The sequence below is a fragment of the Hylobates moloch genome, unplaced genomic scaffold (genome assembly GCF_009828535.3).
Source record: "Hylobates moloch isolate HMO894 unplaced genomic scaffold, HMol_V3 SCAFFOLD_2, whole genome shotgun sequence".
Lineage (NCBI taxonomy): Eukaryota > Metazoa > Chordata > Mammalia > Primates > Hylobatidae > Hylobates > Hylobates moloch.
This window is the reverse complement of record NW_026652277.1, coordinates 47969879-47986094: the sequence shown is the minus strand read 5'-3', so window position 1 is coordinate 47986094 and position 16216 is coordinate 47969879. Positions and strand designations below refer to the sequence as shown.

Here is a 16216-nt window from a genome sequence, read left to right as displayed (position 1 = left end):
CCCTACAAAAAATAACAAAAAATTAGCCAGGTGTGGTGGCTCCACCTGTAGTCCCAGCTACTTGAGTGGCTGAGGTGGGAGGATCGCTTGAGCCTGGGACGGTGAGGCTGTAGTGAGTCATGATAGTGCACTGCAATTGCACTATCAAGTGCTCACTATCAAGTGAGCAATTACTTAAAGGCATTTTGTTTCAGACTGGCTGCCTCACCCCTTATCTTCCTGGAATTTATGATGCAAAGAACAATGTGTAGCCAATCAATAGTTTATTGACCCTGCCTCAAAAGAAACGAAGCAATGTTACTAAGTCCCTTGACCATTCTCTATCATTATAGAGGTCTTGAGCTTCCTCACTCTTCGTTCACCAAACTGCTGACTCATTAGGAATTAAATCAGTTTAGTCCTTCTCCCCAGCACAGATAGAAAGCAGTTCCTTCTCTTCACTTCCACTCCTGGGAGAAAGAGAAGGAATCCATGCCTATATGAAAACCATGAAGAAGGCTGGGCGCGGTGGCTCATGCCTGTAATCCAAGCACTTTGGGAGGCCGAGGCGGGCGGATCACGAGGTCAGGAGATCAGGACCATCCTGGCTAACACGGTGAAACCCCATCTCTACTAAAAATACAAAAACAAAATTAGCCGGGCGTGGTGGCGGGCGCTGTGGGGAAAAGAAAGAGAGATCAGATTGTTACTGTGTCTGTGTAGAAAGAAGTAGACATAGGAGACTCCATTTTGTTCTGTACTAAGAAAAATTCTTCTGCCTTGAGATGCTGTTAATCTATAACCTTACCCCCAACCCCTTGCTCTCTGAAACATGTGCTGTGTCAAATTCAGGGTTAAATGGATTAAGGGCTGTGCAAAATGTGCTTTGTTAAACAGATGCTTGAAGGCAGCATGCTCTTTAAGAGTCATCACCACTCCCTAATCTCAAGTACCCAGAGACACAAAAACTGTGGAAGGCCGCAGGGACCTCTGCCTAGGAAAGCCAGGTATTGTCCAAGGTTTCTCCTCATGTGATAGTCTGAAATATGGCCTCGTGGGACGGGAAAGACCTGACCGTCCCCCAGCCCGACACCTGTAAAGGGTCTGTGTTGAGGAGGATTAGTACAAGAGGAAGGAATGCCTCTTTGCAGTTGAGGCAAGAGGAAGGCATCTGTCTCCTGCAATGGCATGTCTCGGTATAAAACCCGATTGTATGTTCCATCTACTGAGATAGGAGAAAACCGCCTTAGGGCTGGAGGTGGGACATGCGGGCAGCAATACTGCCCTGTAAGGCATTGAGATGTTTATGTGTATGCATATCTAAAGCACAGCACTTGGTTCTTTACCTTGTCTATGATGCAGAGACCTTTGTTCACGTGTTTATCTGCTGACCTTCTCTCCACTATTATCCTATGACCCTGACACATCCCCCTCTCCGAGAAACACCCAAGAATGATCAATAAATACTAAGGGAACTCAGAGGCTGGCCGAATCCTCCATATGCTGAATGCTGGTCCCCTGGGCCCCCTTATTTCTTTCTCTATACTTTGTCTCTGTCTTTTTCTTTTCCAAGTCTCTCGTCCCACCTAACGAGAAACACCCACAGGTGTGGAGGGGCAACCCACCCCTTCAGGGTGCCTGTAGTCTCAGCTACTCGGGAGGCTGAGGGGGGAGAATGGCGTGAACCCGGGAGGCAGAGATTGCAGTGAGCCGAGATCGCGCCACTGCACTCCAGCCTGGGTGACAGAGCGAGACTCCATCTCCAAAAAAGAAAAAGAAAAAAGAAACCATGAAGAAACAGACAGAAAATGCTGAAATCAGGAACACAGCCTCATGTTCTTTCAAGTAAAACTATTTAGTTTCAAGATTTTTAAAAGGCTGCCTCCTTTCAGGTGTGGAGCTCTGTGTCTCTGTGGGTTTCCTTTGGCTTAATTGCAAATCTTAATGCTGAACTGAGCTACAGGGATCAGTGTCCACATCAAGGGACTCTTGACAGAAGAGCTGACCCTGGTTTTCTAACTCACTTTTTAAGGGGACAGTTGTAAAAGAGATGAAAAGTGTGAGTGATTTAATATATTATCCTTTGTTGCATTTTTAAGCACTACTTTACCTTCATTTGTTTAGAGACTTCCTTTTGGAGCCATCATCTGTTTTTAAAATTTTGATTCTTATTTTAATTCATTTATTTTGAGGTGGGATCTTGCTACGTTGCCCAGGGTGGTTTCTAACTTCTGGGCTCAAGAGGCCCTCCTATCTCAGCTTCCTGAATAGCTGGAAATAGCTGCTTGCCACTGCACCCAGCTATTTTTTACTTTAACTGACATAATAGTTGTATATGTTTATGGAGTACAGTGTCATATTTTGAAACCTGTGTACAGTGTGTAATGATGGAATCATCCTCTTGATAAACTGTATCCTTTGTTCCCTGAGCACCATGTTCTTGTTCTTGTCCTTTCTGTCCTCAGTATTGGGAAGCACCTCAGTTTTCTTTCCTGGACTGCTCTTTAAGAGTCCCCATGAACTATAAATGATATTCACTAAATTGAACACACTTAAAGTGCTATCTTAGCTCAAGATATTTTAACGAAAATACTATAGCCTAAACAACAGGAATTTATTTCTTATAAATCTGGAGGACGTTCAAGATCAACATGCTGGCCAATTTGGTTCCTGCTGAGAGCCCTTTGCAAACAGACGCCTTGCTGTGTCCTCCCATGGTAGAGAGATTGTCTCTTGTGCCTCTTTATAAGGGCGCTAAACCCATGCATGAGTCTCCACCCTAATTACCTAATTGACTTCATTATCTTACAAAGGTTACCTCCAGATAACATTACATTGGAAAATTGCACTTCATTGTATAATTTGTTCTTTGGCAGGGGCAGAAACATTCATTCCATAGCAAATATAATTTGGCAAATTTTGACACATATATATTTATATATGTATATATATTTATATATTTATATATGTGTATATATTTATATATGTATATATTTATATATATATTTATTATATTTATATATTTATATATATTTTTATATATTTTTATATACTTATATATATTTTTATATACTTATATATATTTTTACATACTTATATATATTTATATATATTTATATATGTCTATGAAGCCATCATTATAATCAAGATAATGAGCTAATCTGTCACCACTAAAAGTTTGCCCCTTTTTGTAGTTCTTCCCTCATCCCTAGACACCTACTAATCTGCTTTCTGGCCCTATAGATGAGTTTGCATTTTCTGGAATTTTATATAAATGGAATAATATAACATGTGTATATATATACATATACATGTACATACACATGTATATATATATACACATATGTATATTATATGTACATTTTGTCTGGCTCCTTTTACTCAGCATAATTAGAGATTTATCCATGTATCAATTGTTCACTTATTTTTATCACAAGAGAATATTCCACTGTATGGAAGTAACATAATTTGTCCATTTCCCTGTTGGCTATTTGAGTTGTCCCTAGTTTGGAGCTATTGCAAGTAAAGCTACCATGAACATTTGTGCACAAGTCTTTGCTTGTATCTACACTTTAGTTTATCTTGGGTAAATACCTAGGAGTCAAATGGCTGGGTCAGTTGTTGGTTGTATATGTAATTTTTTTTAAAAACTGTGATACTGTTTTCCAAAGTGGTTGTACTATTTTACATTCTCACCAGCAGTGTGCAAGCCTTTCAGTTCGTCCACATTTTCTCCAACACTTGGTTGTTCAGTTTTAAATTTTACCCATTCTAATAGATGTATAGTAGAATCACATTGTGATTTTGACTTGCATTCCCTTAATGACTAATAATGTTGAACATATTTTCATATATTTATTTACCATCTGTGTATTGCCCCTGAAATGTCTGCCCAAATATTTTGTTCATTTATTGTTTCCTTGTTGAATTTTGAGAGTTCTTTATGTATTCCAGATTATAAGTCCTTTATTAGATATGTGATTTGAAAATAACTTTCGTTCTGTGACTTGTCTTCTCATTCTCTTAACAGTATCTTTTGAAAAAAGAAAATTCTTATTTTGATGAAGTTATATTTATCGTTTTTTTGGTGGATAATAATTTTGTTATCATATTAAGAAATTTTTGCCTAACCAAGGTCCCAGAGAGTTTACGGAAGATGTATAGCTTTATATAAATGTCTATGATCTGTTTTGATTTAATTTTTATCTGTGGTGTGAGGTATGGATCAAGGTTCTTTGTTAAAATTGTGCCAGTACCATATGTTGAATTACCTTTGCAACTTTGTTGTTAATATGTTGACCATATGTATGTAGGTTAGTTCTGGACTATTCTTTTTTTTTTTTGAGACGGAGTCTCGCTGTGTCCCCCAGGCTGGAGTGCAATGGCGGTATCTCCGCTCACTGCAAGCTCCACCCCCTGGGTTCACGCCATTCTCCTGCCTCAGCCTCCCAAGTAGCTGGGACTACAGGCGCCCGCCACAACGCCCTGCTAATTTTTTGTATATTTAGCAGAGACGGGGTTTCACCGTGTTAGCCAGGATGGTCTCGATCTCCTGACCTCGTGATCCACCTGCCTCAGCCTCCCAAAGTGCTAGGATTACAGGCTTGAGCCACCGTGCCCAGCCTGGACTGTTCTTTTCCATTGATCATTTTGTCTGTTTAGTCAATGCCACATTGTCTTGATTACAGTAGCTTTATAAGAACTCTTGAAAACAGGTAATATAAGTCCTTCAACTTTATTCTTTTTCCAAACTTGTTTGGCTCTTCTATGTTCTTTGCATTTTCATAGAAATTTTAGAAAAATTTCTACATAAAAGCCTTCTGGGATGTTTACAGAAGAAGGTGATGCTCAGCAAGGCTTGAAGCAGTGAATGAGAATGGAAATGGAGGGAGGCTTGGCACAGTGGCTCACACCTGTAATCCCAGCACTTTGGGAGGCCAAGGCATGTGGATTGCTTGAGCCCAGGAGTTCAAGACCAGCCTGGGAAACATGGTGATACACCATTTCTATGAAAAATGCCAAAAAAGATTAGCCAGGTTTGGTGGTGCATGCCTGTAGTCCTAGCTACTCAGGAGGCTGAGGTGGGAGGATGGCTTGAGCCCAGGAGTCTGAGGTTGCCATGAGCCAAAATCACGCCACTGCACTCCAGCCTGGGTGACAGAGTAAGACCCTGTCTCAAAAATAAATAAATAAATAAATAAAAATTTAAAAAAAAAAAGAAAAAGAAATGGAGGGAAAGAGAAATGACAGACTTGGTGCCGACTGAATGTGTTGGTTAAAGGAAGCAGATGTCAAGTGTTAAGGTGATGCCTAAGTTTCTGACCTGAGTAATTGGTTAACTGGATTGGTGGTAGTATCTTCTCCAAAGAAGGAATTACAGAAGGAGGCAGCATTTTGATGTGAAAGAGAGAGAAGTCCATGGCTTCTGTTGAATTTCAAATGATGTCAGTGGAAAACCACCTGGAGATGACATGTTGGAAGCTGGAGACATAAGTTTACGGGGAGTCATCGGTATATGGGGTCCATGAGATCACGTGGTGGTGGGAGAACACAGGCCCAGGATAGAAAGTTGAGGATCATTATCTTTAAATTATGAGCTTGAGAATAAGCAGCTACGAATTTTTAGGTTCTTGTAAACATTTTAAATACCTTCATTCAGGTACGGTGGCTCACCCCTGTAATCCCAGCACTTTGGGAGGTCGAAGCAGGCAGATCACCTGAGGTCAGGAGTTCAAGACTAACCTGGCCAACATGGCGAAACCCCATCTCTACTAAAAATACAAAAATTGGCCGGGCCTGGTGGGGCATACCTGTAATCCCAGCTACACGGGAGGCTGAGGCGGGAGAATCACTGGAACCTGGGAGGCAGAGGCTGCAATGAGCTGAGATTACACCACTGCACTCCAGCCTGGGTGGCAGAGTGAGACTTCATCTCAAATAAATACATACATACCTACATACATACATACATACATACATACATACATACATACATACCTTCATTCAACGTGCACAATGTTGCATGGCTCTATTTGATCATTAAAAGTATTATAGTACTTCCTTCTTCTCCCTGATCTCCATTCACACTCTTATTTTCCTTTTCAAGTCTAGCATCTTTGTAACGGAGTCTACACATTAAATACAGTAAAACAAGGGCCCCTGCTATTCATTCTCATAGTTGAGTAACATTGCTCCAAAATGCCACTATTTAGAAATTATCTTGTATTCTTTAATTACTAGAATGAAATAGACTTCTAGTTCAATTTACGTTTTTATTTTGTGTTTCTCTAAACAGTATAAAATAGAAATCAGAAGCTTAAATAATGTAAATAAAAGCAGGACAGCCTTGTTGAGGGTGGAGAGGGGAGGGTTGCAGCACATCACCATTATTGCAAAGTGGACTTTGAAGTGGCTTGCAAAGAATTTTAGTATTTTGAGGAGCACAATTTGAATGCTAGTCTGATGGTTTTAGTATTTTATAAATAAGAAAACCAAGGCCTGAGTTTCCTTCAGATTAAGTGATTTGCCATTTGTCTCACTGCTAGTTAGGGTAGAGGTGGAATTAGGGCTGGTAACTCCTGATTCCTAGTCTTATGCACTTTTTGTAGGATGGTGATACTGCCCTAGAGAACCACTTCCGTTAGTCACCATCCCCACTACCCCTCACACCACCCCTGTTAATACTCTGGGTTATTAAAGAGGAAAATAAAATGGCAGGGAAAAGAAAAAAAAAAACTGATGTGTTTCCCTTGTTCCAGATGTCCAAGCTCTGTGGCTTATGAGACTGACAGCAGGTGCCCTGCCATTTTCTGAGGGGATGTTCTGTCTGGTTGTTTATTAATTACCATCTCTCTCTATTTAAGCAGCTTCAGGGCCAACTGACTCTTGGTGTCACAGTGGGAATTTGACATTTCTATTTCTCATTTGTCATTTAGAGTACATTGATACTTTTAATTTCGTAATTGCATACTTAAAAAGTCAGTAAACTAAAGTATATTAGTGCTTTATGAAAACTGAAAATACTCCCGAAGGCTAACATTATATTTGGTGAGCCTCCCAATGAGGAATTAGAAGACTTGATTCAATCATAATATTATCTTGCTGCTTATTTGAATTTACTAAGTCCTTGGCACTATACTAAATGCTTCATTTTAGGGATGAAGAAACAGTTCAAATGGGTGATGACATTTGCTGATGTTTTGGAGCTAATAAGGGCTGAGTTTGGATTGAGAATACTCAGCATTCTGAATTGTTGGGTGCTTTTTTTCCTAGGATTATTTCAGGCTCGATATCCTGCTCAATGCTTTCTATTTGTATTTGCCTCCAGGGAATATTCTCTTTCCTCTATCCCAGTTCAACACCCTCACTCCAGTTTCCTCCTCTGTAAGCCATTCTCCCAAGGTTTCTGTGTGTTTACCACTCATAACTGAAAGCTGCCAGGGTAGGATGGAAAGGGTAGGGCCTGAGCGGGGAGAGGTTGTGGAAGAGGAAAGAACATGGCAGTGGAGACTTGTAGCAGAATGAACAACTTTAAAACTGAGCATTAGATGACATTTCTGTTTTGAAAATTGCATTGACCACCCTATCCCTGGAAATTCTGCAGTGACCACCTTTGTTTAAAGGCCTAGAGCTCCCTGCCATCTCCAGCATACTCACGCAGCTCCTGTACATGCACTCGGATGTCAGTTTGTGTTTTAAATAACTTCTTTAAAAATCTCATCACCAAATGCTGTTGATCATAGTTTACCTACCAGTAAAATAGAGATGAGGTCCATTTGACTTGCTACAATTGGGATTCTCTCTCGAGGATCTAATAAAAATGACGGAAGTTGAAATGTTTACAAATATATGTGAAATACTATGCTCATGTAAGATATTACTCTTATTGTTGATGCTTTAATCGAAATCAAATTTAAAAAGGGACTCTTAACAGCTGACCAGAATCTACATGGAACTAACACCGTGATCTCCCAGTTAAGTGGCAAAGCAGTACATATCTGATTTTAGCGGTATATTTCTGATTTAGAAAATATGGGAGCTTCTTTTGTGTCTTTTGTTTAAAGTTATCCTTTGTATTATTAATAGTAGATTTTAGCAAAGATAGTCAAATCTTCCTAACAAAGAAGTATAGCAGTGCTAAGATATTCAAGATAAATAGTAGTTCCTTTGTTTCAGATTATGTAACTGAGATTTGACACACTGAGCAATAAATGAAATGTATTGGCCAGCATGTGCTTTTTTAAATGTGATTTTGCAAAGTAATTTGTCTTTTTAATTTTAGGAAACAGATATTGATGATAGATATGGAGATTTGGATTCCAGAACAGATTCTGATATTCCTGAAATTCCACCATCCTCAGATAGAACCCCTGAGATTCTCAAGAAAGCTCTATCTGGTTTATCTTCAAGGTATGATTGGATGAAGATGAGTATATCTTAGTGCACAAGATAGGATTTGAGGTTATCCTTGTCCATATAATAAATTCGGCTTTTTGTAAGTTTTCCAGCTATGGTATTAGGTGGTCAAAAGGGCCACCTAATATCCGAGGTATAGTTCTGTGTATTTATTGTGTATCCACCCTTAAAACCTTGTGAAGTACAAGAAAACCAAGGCTGAGAGATTAATTGTTGAAGGCTACAGAGCTAGTAAGATACAGACCTGGGATTCTTGTCTTGGGCTGTCAGATTCTGAAGTCTGTGATCTATTTACCGCGTCACGTTGCTTTTTCTGGTATTAGAACACCTAATAAAGAAAACTCCATAGTCTCTGTTCCCTATTTTTCAAATGCCAGACAGAAATAGTTATTTTTTTCTTTTTTCTTTTCTTTCATTTTTAAATAAGACGGGGTTTCACCACATTGCCCAGGCTGGTCTTGAACTCCTGGGCTCAAGCAGTCTGCCCACTTTGGCCTCCCAAAGTGCTGGGATTACAGGCGTGAGCCATGACACCAGGCCAGTGTTTTTTTTTTCTTTTAACTGAGTTTAAGATTATTGTCTAAAACTCCACAACTCATTACCATTTTATATTTGTGCAACATGTAAAAATGTGTAATGACCATGAGATTTCAGCTAGTTATATTACCCTTCATTGTATACTTTAGTAATATGAATTATAAAATTTATAAAAGCAAAATAAACCTAAGCTTTTGTCCAGATTAATGTATGAAATGTTACGTATTGGTATAGAAAGAACAATGTTTTCCCAACTTTTTGACACTATGACACAGTAAGAAATACATTGTATACCACATTCCAAGACACACAAATGTATATTTTAACTGCTGCAAAAATGTTATGAAACAATTCTTCCCATTACTATGTAATACTCTCTGATTTATTTTCTATTTGATGCTGTTCTATGTTATTGAACAAAAAATGCTACATGTAACTTACTCAGTAGATTTTACTACTCTTGGGTCATAGCCTGCAGTCTGAAAACCACTAGTTTAGTCGTAGACTTGTAATACGAATTTTTCTTTTTTTTTTACTTTGTAAGGGATAACCATATTAGAATATATTGGTTAAAAGCAACATTTTCATATTTTTTAACCAATAGAACATATCTTTGATCTGCTGTGAAAAGCATGATTATTTTAATAGTTCTTGTTCCCAGTTGTTTTCATGACCTAATTCACAGGTGTAACTTTGCATTAAAATCTTATTAAGTCTGTCTCAGACCTGAAATTTTGTGTAGTTGATGTTCTATAAGAATGATGCCAGATTTGTGTGTGTCATTCATAATAAGATCTTCCTTAATCATGAGGTTGTTTTTTCCTGATATAAAGTAACAGTAGCAAATATAGCAGCTAATATTTATTTAGCGTTTACTATGTACCAGCATTGTTTCAGGCACTTTATATGTATTGACTAATATTCTCATGGCAGCCTCGTAACACAGGTATACAAATATGGAAACGTAGGCAGATATTATATATCAAGGGTCATGTAGCTAGTAAGTTCTGGAAACACATTCTGAACCTAGGTACTGTGGCTTCAATGCCTGTATTCTTATCTATGCTATTTATGAGTGAATTGATTTTAGAAAATGAACAATAGATAGTATAATGGTTTCAATCTTCTCAAGAAACTTTTCTACAAAGATTACATGAATGTTTTACATGTAATCTGTTTTATACATTTTTATCCTGTTTTTAGTCTAATATTGAAAACAGACTGTCTTGCAAAGACTTAGAATTTGTAGATACATAGGATTAAAAATAGTAATTACATAAGAAATGTACATTACTTGCAGAAAAAAAAATCCTATAATCCTCCTACCAAGACATTAATATTTAGAATACTTTGGTGTTTACTCTTTGAGGCTTTTTTCTTGTGCAGTGTGTGTGTGTGTGTGTGTGTGTGTGTATGGATGTGTGTAAAGCAAAAATGAGATTGTACTGTTTTCTACCTTACTGTTTTCATTTTCATTCCATGGTATTATTAGGAACAGCATTTCATGCAGGATCCCAAATATATTTCAGAAACATTTTTAATGTCTGTATGATATATTTCGCTGCATAGCTATAGTCTAGTTTATCCAACTGACCACCTATTGTTGGGCATTTAGTATATTACTAAGTGTTCACAATTAAAAATACTTCTACATTAAACATTTTTCTTTGTAGCTAACTTTATTTTGACATCCATTAATTATTTCCTTAGGACAAAGTCCTAAAAGGGAAATCGCTTGGTCAAGTTTTATGCCCTCCCCTTACTTTTTTTTTTAAACAGGGTTTCACTCTGTTGCCTAGACTGGAGTGCAGTGGTGCAGTCTCAACTCACTGCAACCTCTCTACCTCTCAGGCTCAAGCAATCCTCCCACCTCAGCCACCCGGGTAACTGGGACTACAGGCATGAGCCACCATGCCTGGCTAATTTTTGTATTTTTTATAGAGACAGGATTTTGCCTTGGCTTGTGGTCCTTTATTTACCTCTGACTAGATTTGTGACCTAGCCCAGTTTCCTAATCCATCCATTAATCCGCAAACAGTTATATCTGTACAACTACATGGAGCCTTTCAGCCATAGCATTTTTGACTCTACACTCATTTTTAGTTCTGCCCGATGCTCATGCTTTCATGAGAAGTTTATGTCTACATAGTTTGTTAAACAATAGAGGGAAATAAAGTTGAATGAATGCAATTTGACTACCTTATGAAGAAACTTGGAAGCTGGAAAAAAATGCTTGTTATTGATATGTTGGTATTTTAGATCCTGTATGCAAAAATGACATGATAAAAGGAATATTTGAAAAGAGTATTTGTTGGAAGTATTTAAACTATATTGGAGAGTGATTGAAAGCAAGGAATGTAATCCTTTTTTTTTTTTTTTTTTTTTAAGAGACAGTATCTTGCTCTGCCACTGAGGCTGGAGTGCAGTAGCACAACCATGGCTCACTGCAGCCTTGACCTCCTGGGCTCAAGTGATCCTCCCACCTCAGCCCCCGACATGCCCTGCCTCCTCTCCCCCCACTCCCCCTGCCCCTCAGTAGCTGGGACCACAGGCGAGTACCACCATGCCCAGCTAATCTTTGCATTTTTTGTAGAGCTGGGTTTTTACCATGTTGCCCAGGCTGGTCTCAAACTCCTGGGCTGAAGCAATTCTGTATCTTATGAAGGCAGCTAATATTTCTGTTCTAAGAAGGGAATGAGGGCTGGGCATGGTGGCTCACACCTGAAATCCCAGAACTTTGGGAGGCCAAGGCAGGAGGATCACTTGAGCCCAGGAGTTAGAGACCAGCCTGGGCAAGATAGTAACACCCTGTCTCTATTTTTTTAAAAAAAGGAGTGAGGACTTGTGCTTAGAATACACTGCATATATGTTACTAGACTTTAAGTTGAATCAAAATCTCTTGTAACATAATTTAAATGCTACCAGTTGAATTAATAAAAATCAGAAAAGTCCTAAAGAAAAACAGCGACAATTCTAAATACAGAAGTCATCAGTTGTATATAGGAGCATTCAGAAATTCTGGATTTTTCATACAGAGCTGCCAACAGTTTATATGACGTGGTAACACAAGGAGTGATTATTTGTATGGCATACTGGGGATGAAGTGTGAGGCTTGTGGTGGTGGTGGGGTGCGGTCAGGCATGCCAGGCCCTTACAGCGAGGGTTGAGGGAGGCCAGTTCTCAGCATGGCAGGGACCAGCCGGTGTACCAGCAGGAAAGCTCTGCTCTGAGGAGCAAAGAAAGGCCCAAGGATAAGGAAATACTTCGTTTTTTTGGAGACGGAGTCTCGCTCAGTCGCCCAGGCTGGAGTGCAGTGGTGCGATCTCGGCTCCCTGTAAGCTCTGCCTCCGGGGTTCACACCATTCTCCTGCCTCAGCCTCCCGAGTAGCTGGGACTACAGGCACCCACCACTACGCCCGGCTAATTATTTTGTATTTTTAGTAGAGGCGGGGTTTCACCGTGTTAGCCAGGATGGTCTCGATTTCCTGACCTCGTGATCTGCCCGCCTCGGCCTCCCAAAGTGCCGGGATTACAGGTGTGAGCCACCGTGCCGGGCCAAGGAAATACTTTTACTAAAGGCTTTGTCCCTAATCAAAGAAAGCAGTCAATACACTTTGAACAATAGAAGTGTCCTTTCATCTGTCTTTATCCTCAGTAGCTGACCTCTTAGGTAACTGGCACCTCACTCCTTCATTTCACTGAAATCACTGTTCTTTCAGTTTTAGTTTGGTATTATTTTTCATTATTTATTCTTATTGGCAGTCCATGCTGTCTATATCATATTCTTAAGATCATGACTGTATTCATCTGCCATCCTAATTGGGCATCATCTCTTTTGAGGGCTTTTGTACCTGGCTCGTTCTTCCCCTCCATGTGGTCCCTGGTGGGATACCTGACTTTCATATCCACCCCGACCACCTAACTCCCTAACCTCACGATTTATTCCCCACTCACATTTAACAAAAATTATTTTCTTTCTGGCCAGGCATGGTGGCTCACACCTGTAATCCCAGCACTTTGGGAGGCCAAGGCAGGCAGATCACGAGGTCGGGAGATCGAGACCATCCTGGCTAATACAGTGAAATCTTGTCTCTACTAAAAATACAAAAAAATTAGCCGAGTGTGGTGGCGGGCGCCTCTAGTCCCAGCTACTCCGGAGGCTGAGGCAGGAGAATGGCATGAACCCGGGAGGTGGAGCTTGCAGTGAGCCGAGATGGCGCCGCTGCACTCCAGCCTGGGCGACAGAGTGAGACTCTGTCTCAAAAAAAAAAAAAAAAAATTATTTTCTTTCTTGGCTAACATAACTTTAAAAGTTAATTTATCTCCCAGTGTGTGAATGAATGCTGTTTGTTTTTTGTTTTTGTTGTTTGTTATCATATAAAGTGAAGTAGTGGAATCTTAAAGTATAGTTAAGGAAAATTCATAAATCTGGCAAATCAATACTGAAACCATACAAAAAACCTTAAGAATACGTTAAATACTAACTCTACGTTTTCTTTGTAGGTGGAAAAACTGGTGGATACGTGGAATTCTCACTCTAACTATGATCTCATTGTTTTTCCTGATCATCTATATGGGATCCTTCATGCTGATGCTTCTTGTAAGTTTTTGACTTTTCCCTGAGTGTCTCTTGCTTTGTTTTTCAACATTTATATAGGATTGAAGTAATTTGAGCATATCATAAAAAAGAAGCTAATTCAACACCCAGTCATAGCATATTTAGTTCCTCTAAGTGTCTTTTATTTCATGATGTGATCTGACTTAATCTTTTCTGTTTGCAAAATGACTATTCAGTGTGTTCATTCAGCAGAGACCAAGTTTGTGTAACAGGTACATGTCTATGTGTCTGACATTGTGCCAAGCATATTTTATAAAAGATATGACATGAGCCTGGGCAAAAAAATATGAGCCTGAGACCTTGTCTCTACAGAAAATTTTAAAAAATAAGCTGGGGGTGGTGATTCACACCTATAGTCCCAGCTACTGGGGAGGCTGAGGTGGGAGGATCACTTGAGCCCAGGAGGTTGAGGCTGCTGTGAGCTGTGATTGTGCTACTGCACTCCAGCCTGGGCAACACAGTGAGACCATCTCAAAAAAAAAAAAAAAAAAAAATGACAGAAATATGCACTTACATAACATCAACATATGACTATTAGCTAGATTCCTGATTTCAAGGAACTCAGTGTAATGGCAAAAACATACAAGTAATCATATGAATAAATAGTATGATAAATAAGCGAGATAAGTTCTATGGTAGAACATGTTAGGAGTGCACAGTAGAAAAGCACCTAATCCAGTCTGAGGGAGAGATTAGGAGGGGCTTCCAGAAGAGACAGTGCCGAAGCCGAGTCCTGAATACTGGACAGGGGAAGGAATTCCAAAATGGAGACATCATGAGTGGGGCGTGGAGGTAGTGAGAGGATGTGGTCCATTGGAAGATCTGCAAGTTGCACGTGTAGAGGGTGTCTGTATAGGGCACTGGAGAGGCAAGGAAAAACCATTCTGGGAGTTTCGGATTTTGGTGTGTGTGGGAAGCTCAACAAGTCAGGAAGCCAAACAAGTATTTAAACCCTTCATTCATTCGTGTAACAAACGCTTCCAAGATGTCTGCTATATGCCAGGCATTACATTAGTTCTAGGGATGATACAGTGGTACTGAGAAAAATGTACTTGTCTCTGCCCTCATGGAGCATACTATCTGCACTTTAAAGAGCTGATTATGTATTTACAGTCAGATGCCACCTGATGACATTTTGGTCAGTGATAGAGAACTATACGACGGAGGTCCTATAAGATTATAATGGAGCCAAAAAATTCCTATTGCCTCATGATTTTATTCCAATTGCCAAAAGTATTCAGTAAAGTAACATGTTGTACAAATTTATAGCCTAGGACCAATAGGCTATACCATATAGACTAGATGTATAAGAGGCCATACCATCTAGGTTTTGTAAGTATACTCTATGATGTTGGCACAACAACGAAATTGCCTAATGATGCATTTCTCAGAACATACCCCATTGTTAAGCAACACATGACTATATATAATTACAAACTACAATAAGCATTTGAAAAAAAGAATAATACTAAGAGAGCAAAGATGGAGCTGGGAGACTTTCCAGAGGCACAGTGCCAAGCACGTGGGCTGCAATCTGAAGGTTGAGTGGAAATCAACAAGGTAAAGGATGGAGTCTTGGGGAGGACCATCACAGGCAGAGGATTTCTGTGTGCAGAAGTCCAGATATTTAAAGCATGAAACATTTGAAGCCCACAGGTATTGAAACCGAGGAGAAATGCATTTGTCCAATGCATTCATCAAGCACTTAGGCAGTGCTGAGCATGGTTTGACAGCACACAGTGAGAGCCTGCTCTCCGGGGTGCCCTGTGGCCTCCTTTATTAGTATTATAATTGTTATTACTTTTTCTCATTCCTTCTCAGTTAATCCAGGTTCTTCTTATGTACTCATCTCCTTCATCTCTGATTTCTCTTTACCCACTTAGAAATGTGTTTATCCATTTTGCCAATCTCCCTCCATATTCAATTCTATTCATAGCTCATAAGCTTATGAGCTATATGATATGGTTTTCCTTTTATTTTTATAAAAGAATAAGTTTTGATGTGAAATTAGACATGATGAAAAAAATTCCATCAGCTCTTGAAGCCACTTAAAGTGGCTTTTATAAGCACCTCAAAGCCTCTTTCACTTCTCTTTTTGTCATCTCATTAATTTTTCACTTCCTTGGGGAAATCAAGTAATGAAAATGAATAAGAAGCTAATTTATTTTTCTGCTAATTTGCTAAGATCTTAAAGTCCTTTTTCTCACAAAGGAAAAATGGATAATAAATAGGATAGACTTAATGTGAGGGCAGAGGAAGCCGAGCTTGAAAGCCAAGTGGGCAGGCATGGGCAATTGTCTGGGTTTGATTCCAGGAAGAGGCCCCCCAGCTCCCAGTCTTCTGTCGCTGAACATGCCAAGGGCTAAAATGATCACCATTGGCCCTGGGACTTGGGCATTTAAGAAGCAAGTGTGTGCAGAGCACTTTTCAGTGCCAGGTGGTGAGTGGGCAGGCTTGAGGAAGAAGGGACCAAGTGAGAGCAAGGAGCCCCACAAGTCTTTGTGGGTGAAGGGACCTTTGAGTATGATCTTGAGCAGTGTATCAGGGTGGAGGCAGCACTGTGAGCAAAGGTCCAAGTGGCTAGAAGTGTGCCACTTGGACCTTTGCTCACAGTGCTCCCTGGGTGGCAGAAAAGGTGCTTTTTCCTTGAGCACAGGGCTGAAAAAT

General features: G+C 39.7%; 1 protein-coding gene across 2 annotated transcripts in view; it reads left to right on the top strand.

Annotated features, from left to right (window-relative positions):
* CDS1 (CDP-diacylglycerol synthase 1) overlaps nt 1-16216 on the top strand; it is a 71900-nt gene that overhangs the window by 14871 nt on the left and 40813 nt on the right. For both annotated transcript variants that reach the window (XM_058433211.1, XM_032147158.2), the window contains exons 2-3: nt 8261-8388; nt 13435-13531. In XM_058433211.1, the coding sequence (XP_058289194.1) occupies nt 8261-8388; nt 13435-13531 (225 nt within the window). The remainder of the gene's footprint in view (nt 1-8260; nt 8389-13434; nt 13532-16216) is intronic.